The 14,372-nt window shown below is 47.4% G+C and overlaps 1 protein-coding gene and 1 long non-coding RNA gene across 4 annotated transcripts in view; one reads left to right on the forward strand and one right to left on the reverse strand.

Moving 5' to 3' along the window:
* Positions 1–527: 527 nt before the first annotated feature.
* The window catches only part of SLC44A5 (solute carrier family 44 member 5), a 183,408-nt gene continuing 169,563 nt past the window's right edge, over positions 528–14,372 (forward strand). For both annotated transcript variants that reach the window (XM_073357319.1, XM_073357326.1), the window contains exon 1: positions 528–649. In XM_073357319.1, the coding sequence (XP_073213420.1) occupies positions 613–649 (37 nt within the window). In that variant the 5' untranslated portion in view covers positions 528–612. The remainder of the gene's footprint in view (positions 650–14,372) is intronic.
* LOC140916156 (uncharacterized) overlaps positions 11,671–14,372 on the reverse strand; it is a 64,118-nt gene continuing 61,416 nt past the window's right edge. For both annotated transcript variants that reach the window (XR_012160442.1, XR_012160443.1), the window contains one exon: positions 11,671–12,100. This is a non-coding gene — a long non-coding RNA (uncharacterized lncRNA). The remainder of the gene's footprint in view (positions 12,101–14,372) is intronic.

Raw genomic sequence — 14,372 nt, forward strand, 5'->3', positions numbered from 1 at the left:
CTTTTGGTAACTTCCATCCTGCTAGTGCAACCTCCCGCCCCTACAAGGTGCGTTCAAGTTACGCCGCTACCTTCCTGTCCTCGCTCCCCCGAGGGAAGGCCCCGCAGCCCTGCTCAGGAGTTGCCAAAGTTCTGGTGGCAGCAGGAGCCAGGCTGCGGTAGAAGTTAGGGAGGCTGCTTTTTGCTGGGGGGGGGGGGGCGCTCCCCGGGCCCCCTGCGCGGTGCTGCTGCATTGGGCCGGGGGGGGGGGCGCTGCGCGCGGAGCGGAGGTCCGCGCGCTGCAGGAGGTGTCACACGCAGCCCCCCCCCCGCCTTTGGAAGGCCAGCCCGGGTTGGCTCCCTCGGAGCATACACAGCTCCCCCGGCTCCCTTGCGCCTGCCTGCCGCTGCCGAGACGCCGCCCCCGCGGATTCGGCGCAGTGGCTGCTTGGCGCCCAGACGGGACCAGAGGGGTCAGCGTCGGGCGCAGGAGCTGGGACACGAGCGGCGGCGGCGGCGGCAGCAGAGCGGAGCCCAGCGCCAGGCTGCCCGGCCGCCGCTGCCTCCCATGCCATCGCAGCAACAAAGAGCGCGCTGAGGAGCCGGGAAGAGGCGCGGAGGGCAGCGGGCGAAGATGGCCAGGAAGGGGGGAGCCTCCGCCTCTCCCTGCGGTAAGCAACCCCCCGCTCCCCCGCCGGGAAAGGGGCGCCGGGCTGAGCGGGCGCTCGGAGCATGGGGATGGGGCGAGCCGGAGCCGCCGTCTGGCCTGTTTACATCGCGGCTCCAGCAAGTGAACAGCCGCCGCCGACGCCGCAAGAGTTTGTTTCCCTCGGCAGCTCCCGGGGGCTGGGCCCCCTCGGCGCCCCCCGCCCGCAGCGAAGGGGCTGGGGCTCTCCTGCCTGCCCCTGGCGCGGGGGGGCAAGGGGCTTGGGAGCAGCTCCCTCCCCGCGGCTGGGGGGGAGGGGGGGGGCTTGTTGCAGCCTCCTCGGGGAGGTGGGAAAGTTGGGGCTCGGTGGGCGCAGGGCTGCGGGCGAGCCGGGGCCAGAACTCTTCGGAAAGCCGCCTCTGCTCCCCGGGGCCGGAGCAGGTGCCTCGCCGGCTCTGGGGGGTTTGTCTGGGGCGCAGCGGTCCGAGCGTCTGCTGCAGGGAGCTGGGCAGGGGCAGGTGGCCTGGGGCGGGGCAGATGCCCTCGGGCGGCGGTGCAGGGTGCTCAGTTTAGGGGGGATCCAGAGCCCGGGATTGGGCGGCGGGGGAGGGGGTTGGCTTTGGGGCAGGTGGTGTGCTGGGGAAGGGAGCACGGGGCTGGGGCTGGAGCATTGGATTCGGGTTGGAGTGGTGGGCGCGTGTGGACAATATTTTGGAGCTGGGGGTGCGGGGTTGTGCACACAGGGTAGGGGTGAGGGGGGTGCGATTCGGGGTGCAGAGGTCGGAGGATTCCGGGGGTGCGGATACAGGGCGCTGGCACTGGGCGGCTTCGCAGTGGTCTGATTTGGGGCATAGGGGAGTTCTGGACAGGAGGATGCTGTGGTTGGGGGTGCAGAGCCTGGAGCCGGTGTACTGGGACTCAGCGAGCCGCTTGTCTCCTTGCCCGAGTCCTGCCAGCCGAAACGTCGCTTCCTCCAGTAGAAGGTCACCGGGGGGCACAACTTTATCTCCGTGCCTGAGCGCTGCTTTAATTGCTCCTGAGTAGCTAATTCATTTGCGGCAGAAGAGAAGGTTTAGCAGGCTCCTTAATCTCTTTAAAGGCGTCTCCATAAAACCAAGTGCAGTTTTCCTGTTCCAATTATGCATGAGATTTCCATGGCAAAATATTTCCCTCTTTAATCTGCAGAATGAGCAGAAGCCTCTTAGAAACAAGCCTCCTTTTCTCTGCATCCCAGCAGGCTGGTCATACTCAGAGATCATTTACAGAAGGGACATACATGGAAAATAAAACTCTTGCTTTGGTGTAACATGCATATTGTGTGACATGGCTATAACTCAGAAAACCCAATTTTATGATTTACCTTTGTGGACTAAAACTTTATAACTATATCTGTTTAATCAAAAATTGACAATTTGAGTTATTTACACTGAGGCCCTGAAGGACCACAGCTGGTTATTTTTCCTTCAGGGAAGTGAATGGTAGCCTGAACAAGCACCTGATCCATTAGTGCTTCCCCAGTAGTGGGTGTTTTGCCTGAGAAAGGTTTGCAGGATGAGTCTAAGCAAACCAAGGAATTCTTTGCAGAAAGGGTGATATAAACAAACCTCTCAGGGGGAAAACCCTCACCAGAAATCACAGAACGTCGGGGAAGAAATTTATGTTTCCAAAATATTGACTTAATACCGCTGAAGTTATTTAACTCCCCATAGAGCCTGATCCAGAGAAGTCAATAGTTTTGCAGTTAACTTCAGTGGTAATAGTCTCCAATGCATAGAAAAGCAGATAGAACACTCATCTGAAGGATCACAGAAACAGAGTATTTAGATGTGGGAAAACAGCTGGTAGATAGAATTCATACTCCTGTAAGTGCAGCATATAATTCCCTCGCTTGTAATCAGGAAAGCTCTGCTTTGAAAATAAATGGAAAGAAGACTTGGAAACTGTATTGTGTTATCACACAACATTGTTTTAGCTTCATTTTAAAAACATGTTACTTTGGAACATCTGCAGTCCTTTAGCATGATACTACTACCTGTATTTATATGGAAAAATGCATTTGGAAAAATGTCTTGTATTTCAACTTGTAATTTTTCAGAACTACAAATTGAAATATAATAACGAGAATATTTGTTGTTTTAGCAATTTCACGTTCATCATCATTTTTTCTTTTTTTATCTCTCTGTTTGCATGTGCTTATTTTCTTAGAGGTACTATGAAGCATGTGCCTCCTAAGGAGTCATCAGAAATAATTACTTTAAACTTATAGGGTATGTCTACATTACGGAATAAGGTTGAATTTATAGAAGTCGTTTTTTTAGAAATCGGTTTTATATATTCGAGTGTGTGTCCCCCCACAGAAAATGCTCTAAGTGCATTAAGTGCATTGACTCGGCGAAGTGCTTCCACAGTACCGAGGCTAGAGTCGACTTTCGGAGCGTTGCACTGTGGATAGCTATTCCACAGTTCCCGCAGTCTCCGCTGCCCATTGGAATTCTGGGTTGAGATCCCAATGCCTGATGGGGCTAAAACATTGTCACGGGTGGTTCTGGGTACATATCGTCAGGCCCCCCTTCCCTCCCTCCCTCCCTCTGTGAAAGCAAGGGCAGACAATCATTTCGCGCCTTTTTTCCTGAGTTACCTGTGCAGATGCCATACCACGGCAAGCATGGAGCCCGCTCAGGTAACCGTCACCCTATGTCTCCTGGGTGCTGGCAGAAGCGGTACGGCATTGCTACACAGTAGCAGCAACCCATTGCCTTGTGGCAGCTGATGGTGCAATACGACTGGTAGCCGTCCTCGTCTTGTCCGAGGTGCTCCTGGCCACGTCGGCTGGGAGTGCCTGGGCAGACATGGGCGCAGGGACTAAATTTGGAGTGACTTGACCAGGTCATTCTCTTTAGTCCTGCAGTCAGTCCTATTGAACCGTCTTATGGTGAGCAGGCAGGCAATACGGATTGCTAGCAGTCGTACTGTACCATCTTCTGCCGGGCAGGCAAGAGATGAGGATGGCTAGCAGTCGTATTGTACCATCTTCTGCCGGGCAGGCAAGAGATGAGGATGGCTAGCAGTCGTATTGTACCATTTTCTGCCGGGCACGCAAGAGATAAGGATGGCTAGCAGTCCTACTGCACCATCTTCTGCTGAGCAGCCATGAGATGTGGATGGCATGCAGTCCTTCTGCACCGTCTGCTGCCAGCCAAAGATGTAAAAGATAGATGGAGTGGATCAAAACAAGAAATAGACCAGTTTTGTTTTGTACTCATTTGCCTCCTCCCCCGTCTAGGGGACTCATTCTTCTAGGTCACACTGCAGTCACTCACAGAGAAGGTGCAGCGAAGTAAATCTAGCCATGTATCAATCAGAGGCCAGGCTAACCTCCTTGTTCCAATAAGAACAATAACTTAGGTGCACCATTTCTTATTGGAACCCTCCGTGAAGTCCTGCCTGAAATACTCCTTGATGTAAAGCCACCCCCTTTGTTGATTTTAGCTCCCTGAAGCCAACCCTGTAAGCCGTGTCGTCAGTCGCCCCTCCCTCCGTCAGAGCAATGGCAGATAATCGTTCCGCGCCTTTTTTCTGTTCGGACGCCATACCAAGGCAAGCATGGAGGCCGCTCAGCTCACTTTGGCAATTAGGAGCACATTAAACACCACACGCATTATCCAGCAGTATATGCAGCACCAGAACCTGACAAAGCGATACCGGGCGAGGAGGCGACGTCAGCGCGGTCACGTGAGTGATCAGGACATGGACACAGATTTCTCTGAAAGCATGTGTCCTGCCAATGCATGTATCATGGTGCTAATGGGGCAGGTTCATGCTGTGGAACGCCAATTCTGGGCTCGGGAAACAAGCACAGACTGGTGGGACCGCATAGTGTTGCAGGTCTGGGACATTTCCCAGTGGCTGCGAAACTTTCGCATGCTTAAGGGCACTTTCATGGAACTTTGTGACTTGCTTTCCCCTGCCCTGAGGCGCATGAATACCAAGATGAGAGCAGCCCTCACAGTTGAGAAGCGAGTGGTGATAGCCCTGTGGAAGCTTGCAACGCCAGACAGCTACCGGTCAGTTGGGAATCAATTTGGAGTGAGCAAATCTACTGTGGGGGCTGCTGTGATGCAAGTAGCCCACGCAATCAAAGATCTGCTGATATCAAGGGTAGTGACCCTGGGAAATGTGCAGGTCATAGTGGATGGCTTTGCTGCAATGGGATTCCCTAACTGTGGTGGGGCCATAGACGGAACCCATATCCCTATCTTGGCACCGGAGCACCAAGCCGCCAAGTACATAAACCGCAAGGGGTACTTTTCAGTAGTGCTGCAAGTTCTGGTGGATCACAAGGGACGTTTCACCAACATCAACATGGGATGGCCGGGAAAGGTACATGACGCTCACATCTTCAGGAACTCTGGTCTGTTTCAAAAGCTGCAGGAAGGGACTTTATTCCCAGACCAGAAAATAACTGTTGGGGATGTTGAAATGCCTATATGTATCCTTGGGGACCCAGCCTACCCCTTAATGCCATGGCTCATGAAGCCATACACAGGCAGCCTGGACAGTAGTCAGGAGCTGTTCAACTACAGGCTTAGCAAGTGCAGAATGGTGGTAGAATGTGCATTTGGATGTTTAAAGGCGCGCTGGCGCAGTTTACTGACTCGCTTAGACCTCAGCGAAACCAGTATTCCCACTGTTATTACTGCTTGCTGTGTGCTCCACAATATCTGTGAGAGTAAGGGGGAGACGTTTATGGCGGGGTGGGAGGTTGAGGCAAGTCGCCTGGCTGCTGGTTACGTGCAGCCAGACACCAGGACGGTTAGAAGAGCACAGGAGGGCGCGGTACGCATCAGAGAAGCTTTGAAAACCAGTTTCATGACTGGCCAGGCTACGGTGTGAAAGTTCTGTTTGTTTCTCCTTGATGAAAGCCCCCGCCCCTTGGTTCACTCTACTTCCCTGTAAGCTAATCACCCGCCCCTCCTCCCTTCGATCACCGCTTGCAGAGGCAATAAAGTCATTGTTGCTTCACGTTCATGCATTCTTTATTCATTCATCACACAAATAGGGGGATGACTACCAAGGTAGCCCAGGAGGGGTGGTGGAGGAGGGAAGGAAAATGCCATACAGCACTTTAAAAGTTTACAACTTTAAAATTTATTGAATGCCAGCCTTCTTTTTTTGGGGCAATCCTCTGTGGCGGAGTGGCTGGTTGGCCGGTGGCCCCCCCACCGCGTTCTTGGGCGTCTGGGTGTGGAGGCTATGGAACTTGGGGAGGAGGGCAATTGGTTACACAGGGGCTGTAGTGGCAGTCTGTGCTGCAGCTGCCTTTGCTGCAGCTCAACCATACACTGGAGCATACTGGTTTGGTCCTCCAGCAGCCTCAGCATTGAATCCTGCCTCCTCTCATCACGCTGCCACCACATTTGAGCTTCAGCCCTGTCTTCAGCCCGCCACCTCTCCTCCCGGTCATTTTGTGCTTTCCTGCACTCTGACATTATTTGCCTCTACGCATTCATGTGTGCTCTGTCAGTGTGGGAGGACAGCATGAGCTCGGAGAACATTTCATCTCGAGTGCGTTTTTTTTTCTTTCTAAGCTTCACTAGCCTCGGGGAAGGAGAAGATCCTGTGATCATTGAAACACATGCAGCTGGTGGAGAAAAAAAAAGGGACAGCGATATTTAAAAAGACACATTTTATAAAACAGTGGCTACACTCTTTCAGAGTAAACTGTGCTGTTAACATTACATACATAGCACATGTGCTTTCGTTACAAGGTCGCATTTTGCCTCCCCCCACCGCGTGGCTACCCCCTCAACCGTCCCCCCTCCCTGTGGCTAACAGCGGGGAACATTTCTGTTTAGCCACAGGCAAACAGCCCAGCAGGAATGGGCTCCTCTGAGTGTCCCCTGAAGAAAAGCACTCTATTTCAACCAGGTGACCATGAATGATATCTCACTCTCCTGAGGATAACACAGAGAGATAAAGAACGGATGTTGTTTGAAAGCCAGCAAACATACACTGCAATGCTTTGTTGTACAATGATTCCCGAGTACGTGTTACTGGCCTGGAGTGGTAAAGTGTCCTACCATGAAGGACGCAATAAGGCTGCCCTCCCCAGAAACCTTTTGCAAAGGCTTTGGGAGTACATCCAGGAGAGCCGCGAATGCCAGGGCAAAGTAATCCTTTCACATGCTTGCTTTTAAACCATGTATAGTATTTTCAAAGGTACACTCACCGGAGGTCGCTTCTCCGCCTGCTGGGTCCAGGAGGCAGCCTTGGGTGGTTTCGGGGGGGGGGGGGGTACTGGCTCCAGGTCCAGGGTGAGAAACAGTTCCTGGCTGTCGGGAAAACCGGTTTCTCCGCTTGCTTGCTGTGAGCTGTCTACAACCTCCTCCTCCTCCTCATCTTCTTCGTCCCCAAAACCTGTTTCCGTATCGCCTCCATCTCCATTGAAGGAGTCAAACAACACGGCTGGGGTAGTGGTGGCTGAACCCCCTAAAATGGCATGCAGCTCATCATAGAAGCAGCATGTTTGGGGCTCTGACCCGGAGCGGCCGTTCGCCTCTCTAATTTTCTGGTAGGCTTGCCTCAGCTCCTTCAGTTTCACGCGGCACTGCTTCGGGTCCCTGTTATGGCATCTGTCCTTCATGCCCTGGGAGATTTTGACAAAGGTTTTGGCATTTCGAAAACTGGAACAGAGTTCTGATAGCACGGATTCCTCTCCCCATACAGCGATCAGATCCCGTACCTCCCGTTCAGTCCATGCTGGAGCTCTTTTGCGATTCTGGGACTCCATCATGGTCACCTCTGCTGATGAGCTCTGCATGGTCACCTGCAGCTTGCCACGCTGGCCAAACAGGAAATGAGATTCACAAGTTCGCGGTTCTTTTCCTGTCTACCTGGCCATCTGAGTTGAGAGTGCATCTGAGTTGAGAGTGCTGTCCAGAGCGGTCACAATGGAGCACTCTGGGATAGCTCCCGGAAGCCAATACCGTCGAATTGTGTCCACAGTACCCCAAATTCGAGCCAGGAAAGCCGATTTAAGCGCTAATCCACTTGTCAGGGGTGGAGTAAGGAAATCGATTTTAAGAGCCCTTTAAGTCGAAATAAAGGGCTTCATCATGTGGACGGGTGCAGGTTTACATTGATTTAATGCTGCTAAATTTGACCTAAAGTCCTAGTGTAGACCAGGGCATAGTGAAGCAAAGCAAGTTTGAATTAATCTTTCTACCTTACTGGCCTTATACTATGAAATAGTGCAAAACCTTCTAAATTCAGGATCTGCAACACTGTATTCTTCTACATGAAATTGCTATAATAGTCACTCACCATCTCAATTGTTTTTTCTGACTCTGCTAATAGTTGGGTATTTACCTGCCCATTAATATTTTTTTTGAAGGATTAGGTGCCCTTAGCCTCTCTTCTTGGAACCCTACTTCACCAGACCACTGTTGGTTTTATTATTTTATAAATGACAGAGGCAAACCTTTCTCAAAAGCTTAAATCCATTGACTTCTGGCATCAATTGAATGCCTTAAAAGAGATATCTTAAGTCAGATTCCTGGCTGACAGCAGACTGTAGGCTCCCTGGACAGCTTATTAGCTGTCTCCTTCTCCCTCTGAGCTAACACGTTCTCTAACTGATGATGGGTTACTAGATTTGGAATGGCTGATGGAAAGCCAAGATACTGGACAGTGTCTGGATGGCTATTGGAGTGAACATAGCTTGATAAAAGGCTTTAGTAAACATGCAGACTTTTTTTTGGGTGGGATTGGGGTCATCCTCTTCTAAAAAATACAGTACATCTTTTTAGCCATATTGTTTCTCTACATGCACATGAAGGGACTATAAGATCATCCTTGGAAGCAAGCTGCTTATTAGCTTTCTAAATCCAGGTAATAGGATTCATTCTTCCCTAGAAGAGCTGTAAGCTTGCGACAGAGAAATGTGGTTTCTTGCCCCCAGAATGGAGAAAATAGGAATGGTTTATCAAGAACAGTGATGCTGACTTTATCAAGGCTCTCTCTCCAGCAGAGATTTTTTTCAGTGTGAAAGGGAAATACCTGTTCCCTCAGGAAAAAAAATAAAAATCTTTCAGTTGCTATCTTCCAGTGGAAAGATATCAAGATGAAATGGAATACAATTTTTCCATGTGTAAAACAGCAATTACCTGCCTGCGGGGCCCTTTCCCCCCATACTTTGGTCTGGTGTTGGATCATCTCATAGAGAAGATTGCCACTGAAAGTGGAAAACAAAGAAATTCCTGAACACTTGCTTTCCCATCATAGCTTAATACTGAGTTTTTAAAAAACAAAACAATGAGAGAGCTTTTATTTTTATAATAAATCACTCACATCTGTCACTTGACTAATTCTTGTTCTTGTTGAAACCAATGGCAGAACTCCCATTGACCTCAGTGGTGCAGGATTAGGCCATTAGCAATGCCAAAATTATGTGTTTGTGCCGTCACAGTTATTTCCATAGTAACTAATAGTGAAATAAACCTTGGATTGTAACATCACTGAAGAAATGGTCTGGGGGAGGAGGATACAGAATTTAAAAAATCTTGTTTCAGACAATATTTTCGTAAGTAGCATTGATGAGAGGAGATACATATATTACATATATATATATATATATATATATATATATATATATATATATATATATATATATATAAGGGCCAATCTTTATTATTTTCAATTCACCTTGAGTTAGTACTCCCTTTTCTTTTTTTTTTACATCTGCAAATGGCAGGGAGCAAGTCCTCTGAGGCAGTGACTGTTGTCTTTGTTATTTGTTTGTAGCCTAGCTCAACGTGTTCTTGATTGAGGTTCTTAGGTACAATCATAATGCAAATAAATATTAATAATAATTTAGATTGGTTAGATATGTAAAATCTGCTTGTTTCTCTAAATCAGTCACCTAAATTGCACTTTCAAAGTGCCTGTGCAGTTGTGTCTCAGAAACTGCAGGTGCAAAACGAGACACCACTATTTAAAAATATGCATCAAAATTACGGTTCAATAAACATCACCCTGTAGAATCTTACCTCTTAGATCAGGGGTGGGCAAACTTTTTGGCCCGAGGGCCACATCGGAGTTGCAAAACTATATGGAGGGCTGGGTAGGGAAGACTGTGTCTCCCCAAACAGCCTGGCCCCTGCCCCCATCTGTCCCCTCCCACTTCCCACCCCCTGACTGCCCCCCTCAGAATCCCTGACCCATCCAACCCCCCCCACTCCTTGTCCCCTGACCTCCCTCCTGGGACCCCCACCCCTAACTGCCCCCCAGGACCCCACCCCCATCCAACCTCTCCTTCTCCCTGTACCCTGACTGCCCCTACCCCTATCCACACCCCCGACCCCTCACAGGCCCCTTGGGACTCCCACGCCTATACAACCACCCCCTGTCCCCTGACCACCACCCCCCAAAACCTCCACCCCATCCAACTGCTCCCTGTCCCCTGACGGCCCCCCCAGGACCCCTTGCTCCCCGCCCACTTACCATGCCGGAGCCAGCCACGCTGCTGCACTGCCCGGCAAGAGCGGCAGCCCAGAGCTTTGGCAGCGTGGTGCGCTGAGGCTGCAGGGGATGGGGGGGAGCGGGGGAGGGGCTGGGGGCTAGCCTCCCTGGCCGGGAGCTCAGGGGCCGGGCAGGATGGTCCCGTGGGCCGGATGTGGCCCGTGGGCCGTAGTGTGCCCACCTCTGTCTTAGATCATCTAGTCCATTTCCCTGCCAATGTTAAAGTGATCCTATTGTACATTTACTAATCTTTCCCTTGGTTTTAGAGTTCCAAAGACTAATAGACATCACTATCGTTACTTTTTCTTGAGAGTCAGACTACATATTCTCTTAAATTTCATCCCATTACTAGTAATACCTATGTACTAAAACAATTCTTCTCCCTTTGTGGTATTTACACTTCAACAGGCAGGTGGCAGGCACTTCAGGGCTGAATCTCCCATCATCTCTTAATTCATTGGCCAAATTCAGATATGATATAAGTGAGCACAATTCCACTAACTTCAATGGATTTGAACCTTATAAATTATCTAAATTTGGTCCATTTTATCTAGGGCTTCCACTATGTATGGTATGTCAGATAAATCAATATCTCTTTGGACACCACTGCAGTACATAAGTACAAAGAGTTCAGGTATGACTGAATTTTTCTGATTTGTATTGACTTAATAGAGGTTATTCACCGTGGAATAAACTTGGGAGGTGGGAGAAGAGAATTCAAAAGGTAGCAACTTACTTTGTGTACTGTTGTTTAATTAGTTTTTTATTGCAGATATTTCTTTTTGAATAAGAACTTTCTCCCTTAGTACCTCACTTCATATTCTGTTTGATGCTTTGGTGAAGTCTTGATCCTGCATGTGTTAACATTTCTTTCTCTTACTATCGAAATGAATTTGGGCATTTAAACTTCACTGTAGGATCAAACAGGGGGAGCATATGGCTTTTGAGGACACAAACATTTGTTCAAACTGTCATTTATTTTATCATTAATAACAGTAGCAAGGAAAATTATGAAAAAAACACATGAAAGGTAACTAGATCCAAGACTTAATGTAACTTTTTATTGTTTTTCCCCACTATGAAATTCTATGTTGAAGAATCTAAAGCTTGGTCTACATGGGGGGAGGGGCGGGGAGATCGATCTAAGATACGCAACTTCAGCTATGAGAATAGCGTAGCTGAAGTCAATGTATCTTAGATCGACTTAGAATCACTTACTTCGTGTCCTCGCTGCGCGGGATCAACGACTGCCACTCCCCCGTCGACTCCGCTTCTGCCTCTCGCCCTGGTGGCATTCTGGAGTCGACAGCAGAGCGGGGATCGATTTATTGCATCTACACTAGATGCGATAGATCGATCACTACCCGCCGATCCGGCAGGTAGTGTAGATGTGGCTTAAATGTTATTTTAGCATAATTATTTTTGGGTAGGAACATGAAAACATTATGTAATAAATACAATCATATTAAATAATTATTTGGTATCTTTGCTTATGTGTTACAAACTTTATTCATTGTATGAGGTAATTATAAGCAACCATTTAAAGCTATATACACATATATATTTGCAAATCCATTTAATACTAAAATGTCTGATCTGAGTACCATCTAGTGAGACTTACATTTATAGTAATCATTCAAAGAAGAGGAAATAAGTTGCGGACTTTAAGTGCCTTATTTTCAGCTATAACTTGTGTTTCAGAGAAATTAGGAAAGATAACTTTACATTTGTACATAGCTGCTTCCTCTTGGAATCTTTCAAGAGAGAAATAACCACATGGCAAATGCTGTTAAATTTAGTGGACTGAAATATTTTGATGATTCTTGGCAGAGAAATACTCCCGAAACCAAATCCTCATCTGGTGTAAATCAGAGTAGCTTCATTGAAGTTTTGTCTCCAGGTCTTCATACATGTTGTGAGCAGCTAATATCCAGAGATGTGTCTGTCTTTTCCTGCACTTGAAGTAACGTCGAAAGAAAGATTAAAAAGCAATCCAAGGAAAAATTATCGCTAGGCTGCATCGTTAGCAGACATGGCATTACTGTAACATAATATTTTAAAAAGGAGTACTTGTGGCACCTTAGAGATTATCAAATTTATTTGAGCATAAGCTTTTGTGAGCTACAGCTCACTTCATCGAATGCATTCAGTGGAAAATATAGTGTGGAGATTTATATACACAGAGAAGCAAATACTCACCAGCAACCACACAACAGAACCACTAACCCAGGAACCTATCCTTGCAACAAAGCCCGTTGCCAACTGTGTCCACATATCTATTCAGGGGACACCATCATAGGGCCTAATCACATCAGCCACACTATCAGAGGCTCATTCACCTGCACATCTACCAATGTGATCTATGCCATCATGTGCCAGCAATGCCCCTCTGCCATGTACATTGGTCAAACTGGACAGTCTCTATGTAAAAGAATAAATGGACACAAATCAGACGTCAAGAATTAAACATTCAAAAACCAGTTGGAGAACACTTCAATCTCTCTGGTCACTCAATTACAGACCTAAAAGTTGCAATTCTTCAACAAAAAACTTCGAAAACAGACTCCAACGAGAGACTGCTGAATTGGAATTAATTTGCAAACTGGATACAATTAACTTAGGCTTGAATAGAGACTGGGAGTGGATGGGTCATTACACAAAGTAAAACTATTTCCCCATGTTTATTCCCCCCCTCTACCCCGCACTGTTCCTCAGATGTTCTTGTCAACTGCTGGAACTGGCCCACCTTGATTCACTGCAAAAGGTTCCCCCCCTCCCCCGCCCCGCTCTCCTGCTGGTAGTAGCTCACCTTAAGTGATCACTCTCGTTACAGTGTGTATGGTAACACCCATTGTTTCATGTTCTCTATGTATATAAATCTCCCCACTATATTTTCCACTGACTGCATCCGATGAAGTGAGCTGTAGCTCACGAAAGCTTATGCTCTAATAAATTTGTTAGTCTCTAAGGTGCCACAAGTACTCCTTTTCTTTTTGCGAATACAGTCTAACACGGCTGCTACTCTGAAACCTGTCATAATATTTAAAACAGACTGCTCACTAATTCTTAACAGGGGAACTTTTCTATACAGTCCTGCTAATTCTCATTAGCCAATATTGTTTATGAAATGCCCAGGAAATGCCATTTTGGTTGCAGAGTCAGGTGGTAAAGTCAGAACTGTGCTACTGTTGGACCTGGTCTTACTCCCATTGAAGCCAATGACAAAACTCCCATTGATTAAAATGGGACCAGATTAGATCCATATTTCTCTCTTTTTGGGAGGGAAGATCATAAAGAAGGATTTTTGGTGAGTTTTTGATTTAACACCATAGAGTTGGTTTCAACAGTAATGAGAAAATACTTTTTTGTTTTTGTTTGTGTCCTGTGCAATCTTAGTTCAGTTCGCGACAATTTTGTTAACGTTTTCAGATTCCATAACTTTAAAACTTTTCTGAATTTTACCAAGTCTGTCGATACCCTGGGATGAGTCATGCTATGTGACACTTCAGGAAGATAGTTATGTTTGGGAAATTGCAGGGAGGGAATAGAAAATTGGACTCCTAGTATGGTATCATCAACTATTGAGCAGCTACTGCTACTCTGTAATGCTTTTGATAAATGGCTAGGGGCTTACTCATCTTAATTCAGTGGGGAGGGGGGAAGGATAGGGGAAAGGAGGTATATGTTGACATTTGTATGTCCACCTTGTTCAAAAGCATTACAAGTTACATCAAAGTTCTGTTATTTTTTGGAGAAAAAATGTTCTGTTCCTAGCTGACCATGTGTTTTTTATTATATACATTATCCATGTCTCTCTATGAATTCAACAATTAACCTGATCCATGCCTCTAAATGAGAGAGTTGTAGACAGTGAAAGTTCTCACAATAGGAGGAAATATGGCTACAAAATTAATACAGAAAAGTGGGAGAATACATGAAAGGAGTAATAACAGTTTAACACATGCCTAGGCAGTATTGTGAATTAGTGTACTAGACTTTCACCTCTGTGATGAAACTTTGGACAGTCACAAATGAAACTCTGATTTCCGATTGCAATTTTGCCAATTTAAGAAATAAACCCACAACAAAGTTGTGATATCTGCTCAGGAGAGTTTCTAGACTGGATTTATGGTGGTGTTGCAGTGCAGGTCATAATTAAGGTGCATATGGCAGAGCTATGCGGGGACCCTCACACAGCACCTGCCCACACAATACATGGCTCTAGCTGG

This window comes from Lepidochelys kempii, chromosome 8 (assembly GCF_965140265.1).
Source record: "Lepidochelys kempii isolate rLepKem1 chromosome 8, rLepKem1.hap2, whole genome shotgun sequence".
Lineage (NCBI taxonomy): Eukaryota > Metazoa > Chordata > Testudines > Cheloniidae > Lepidochelys > Lepidochelys kempii.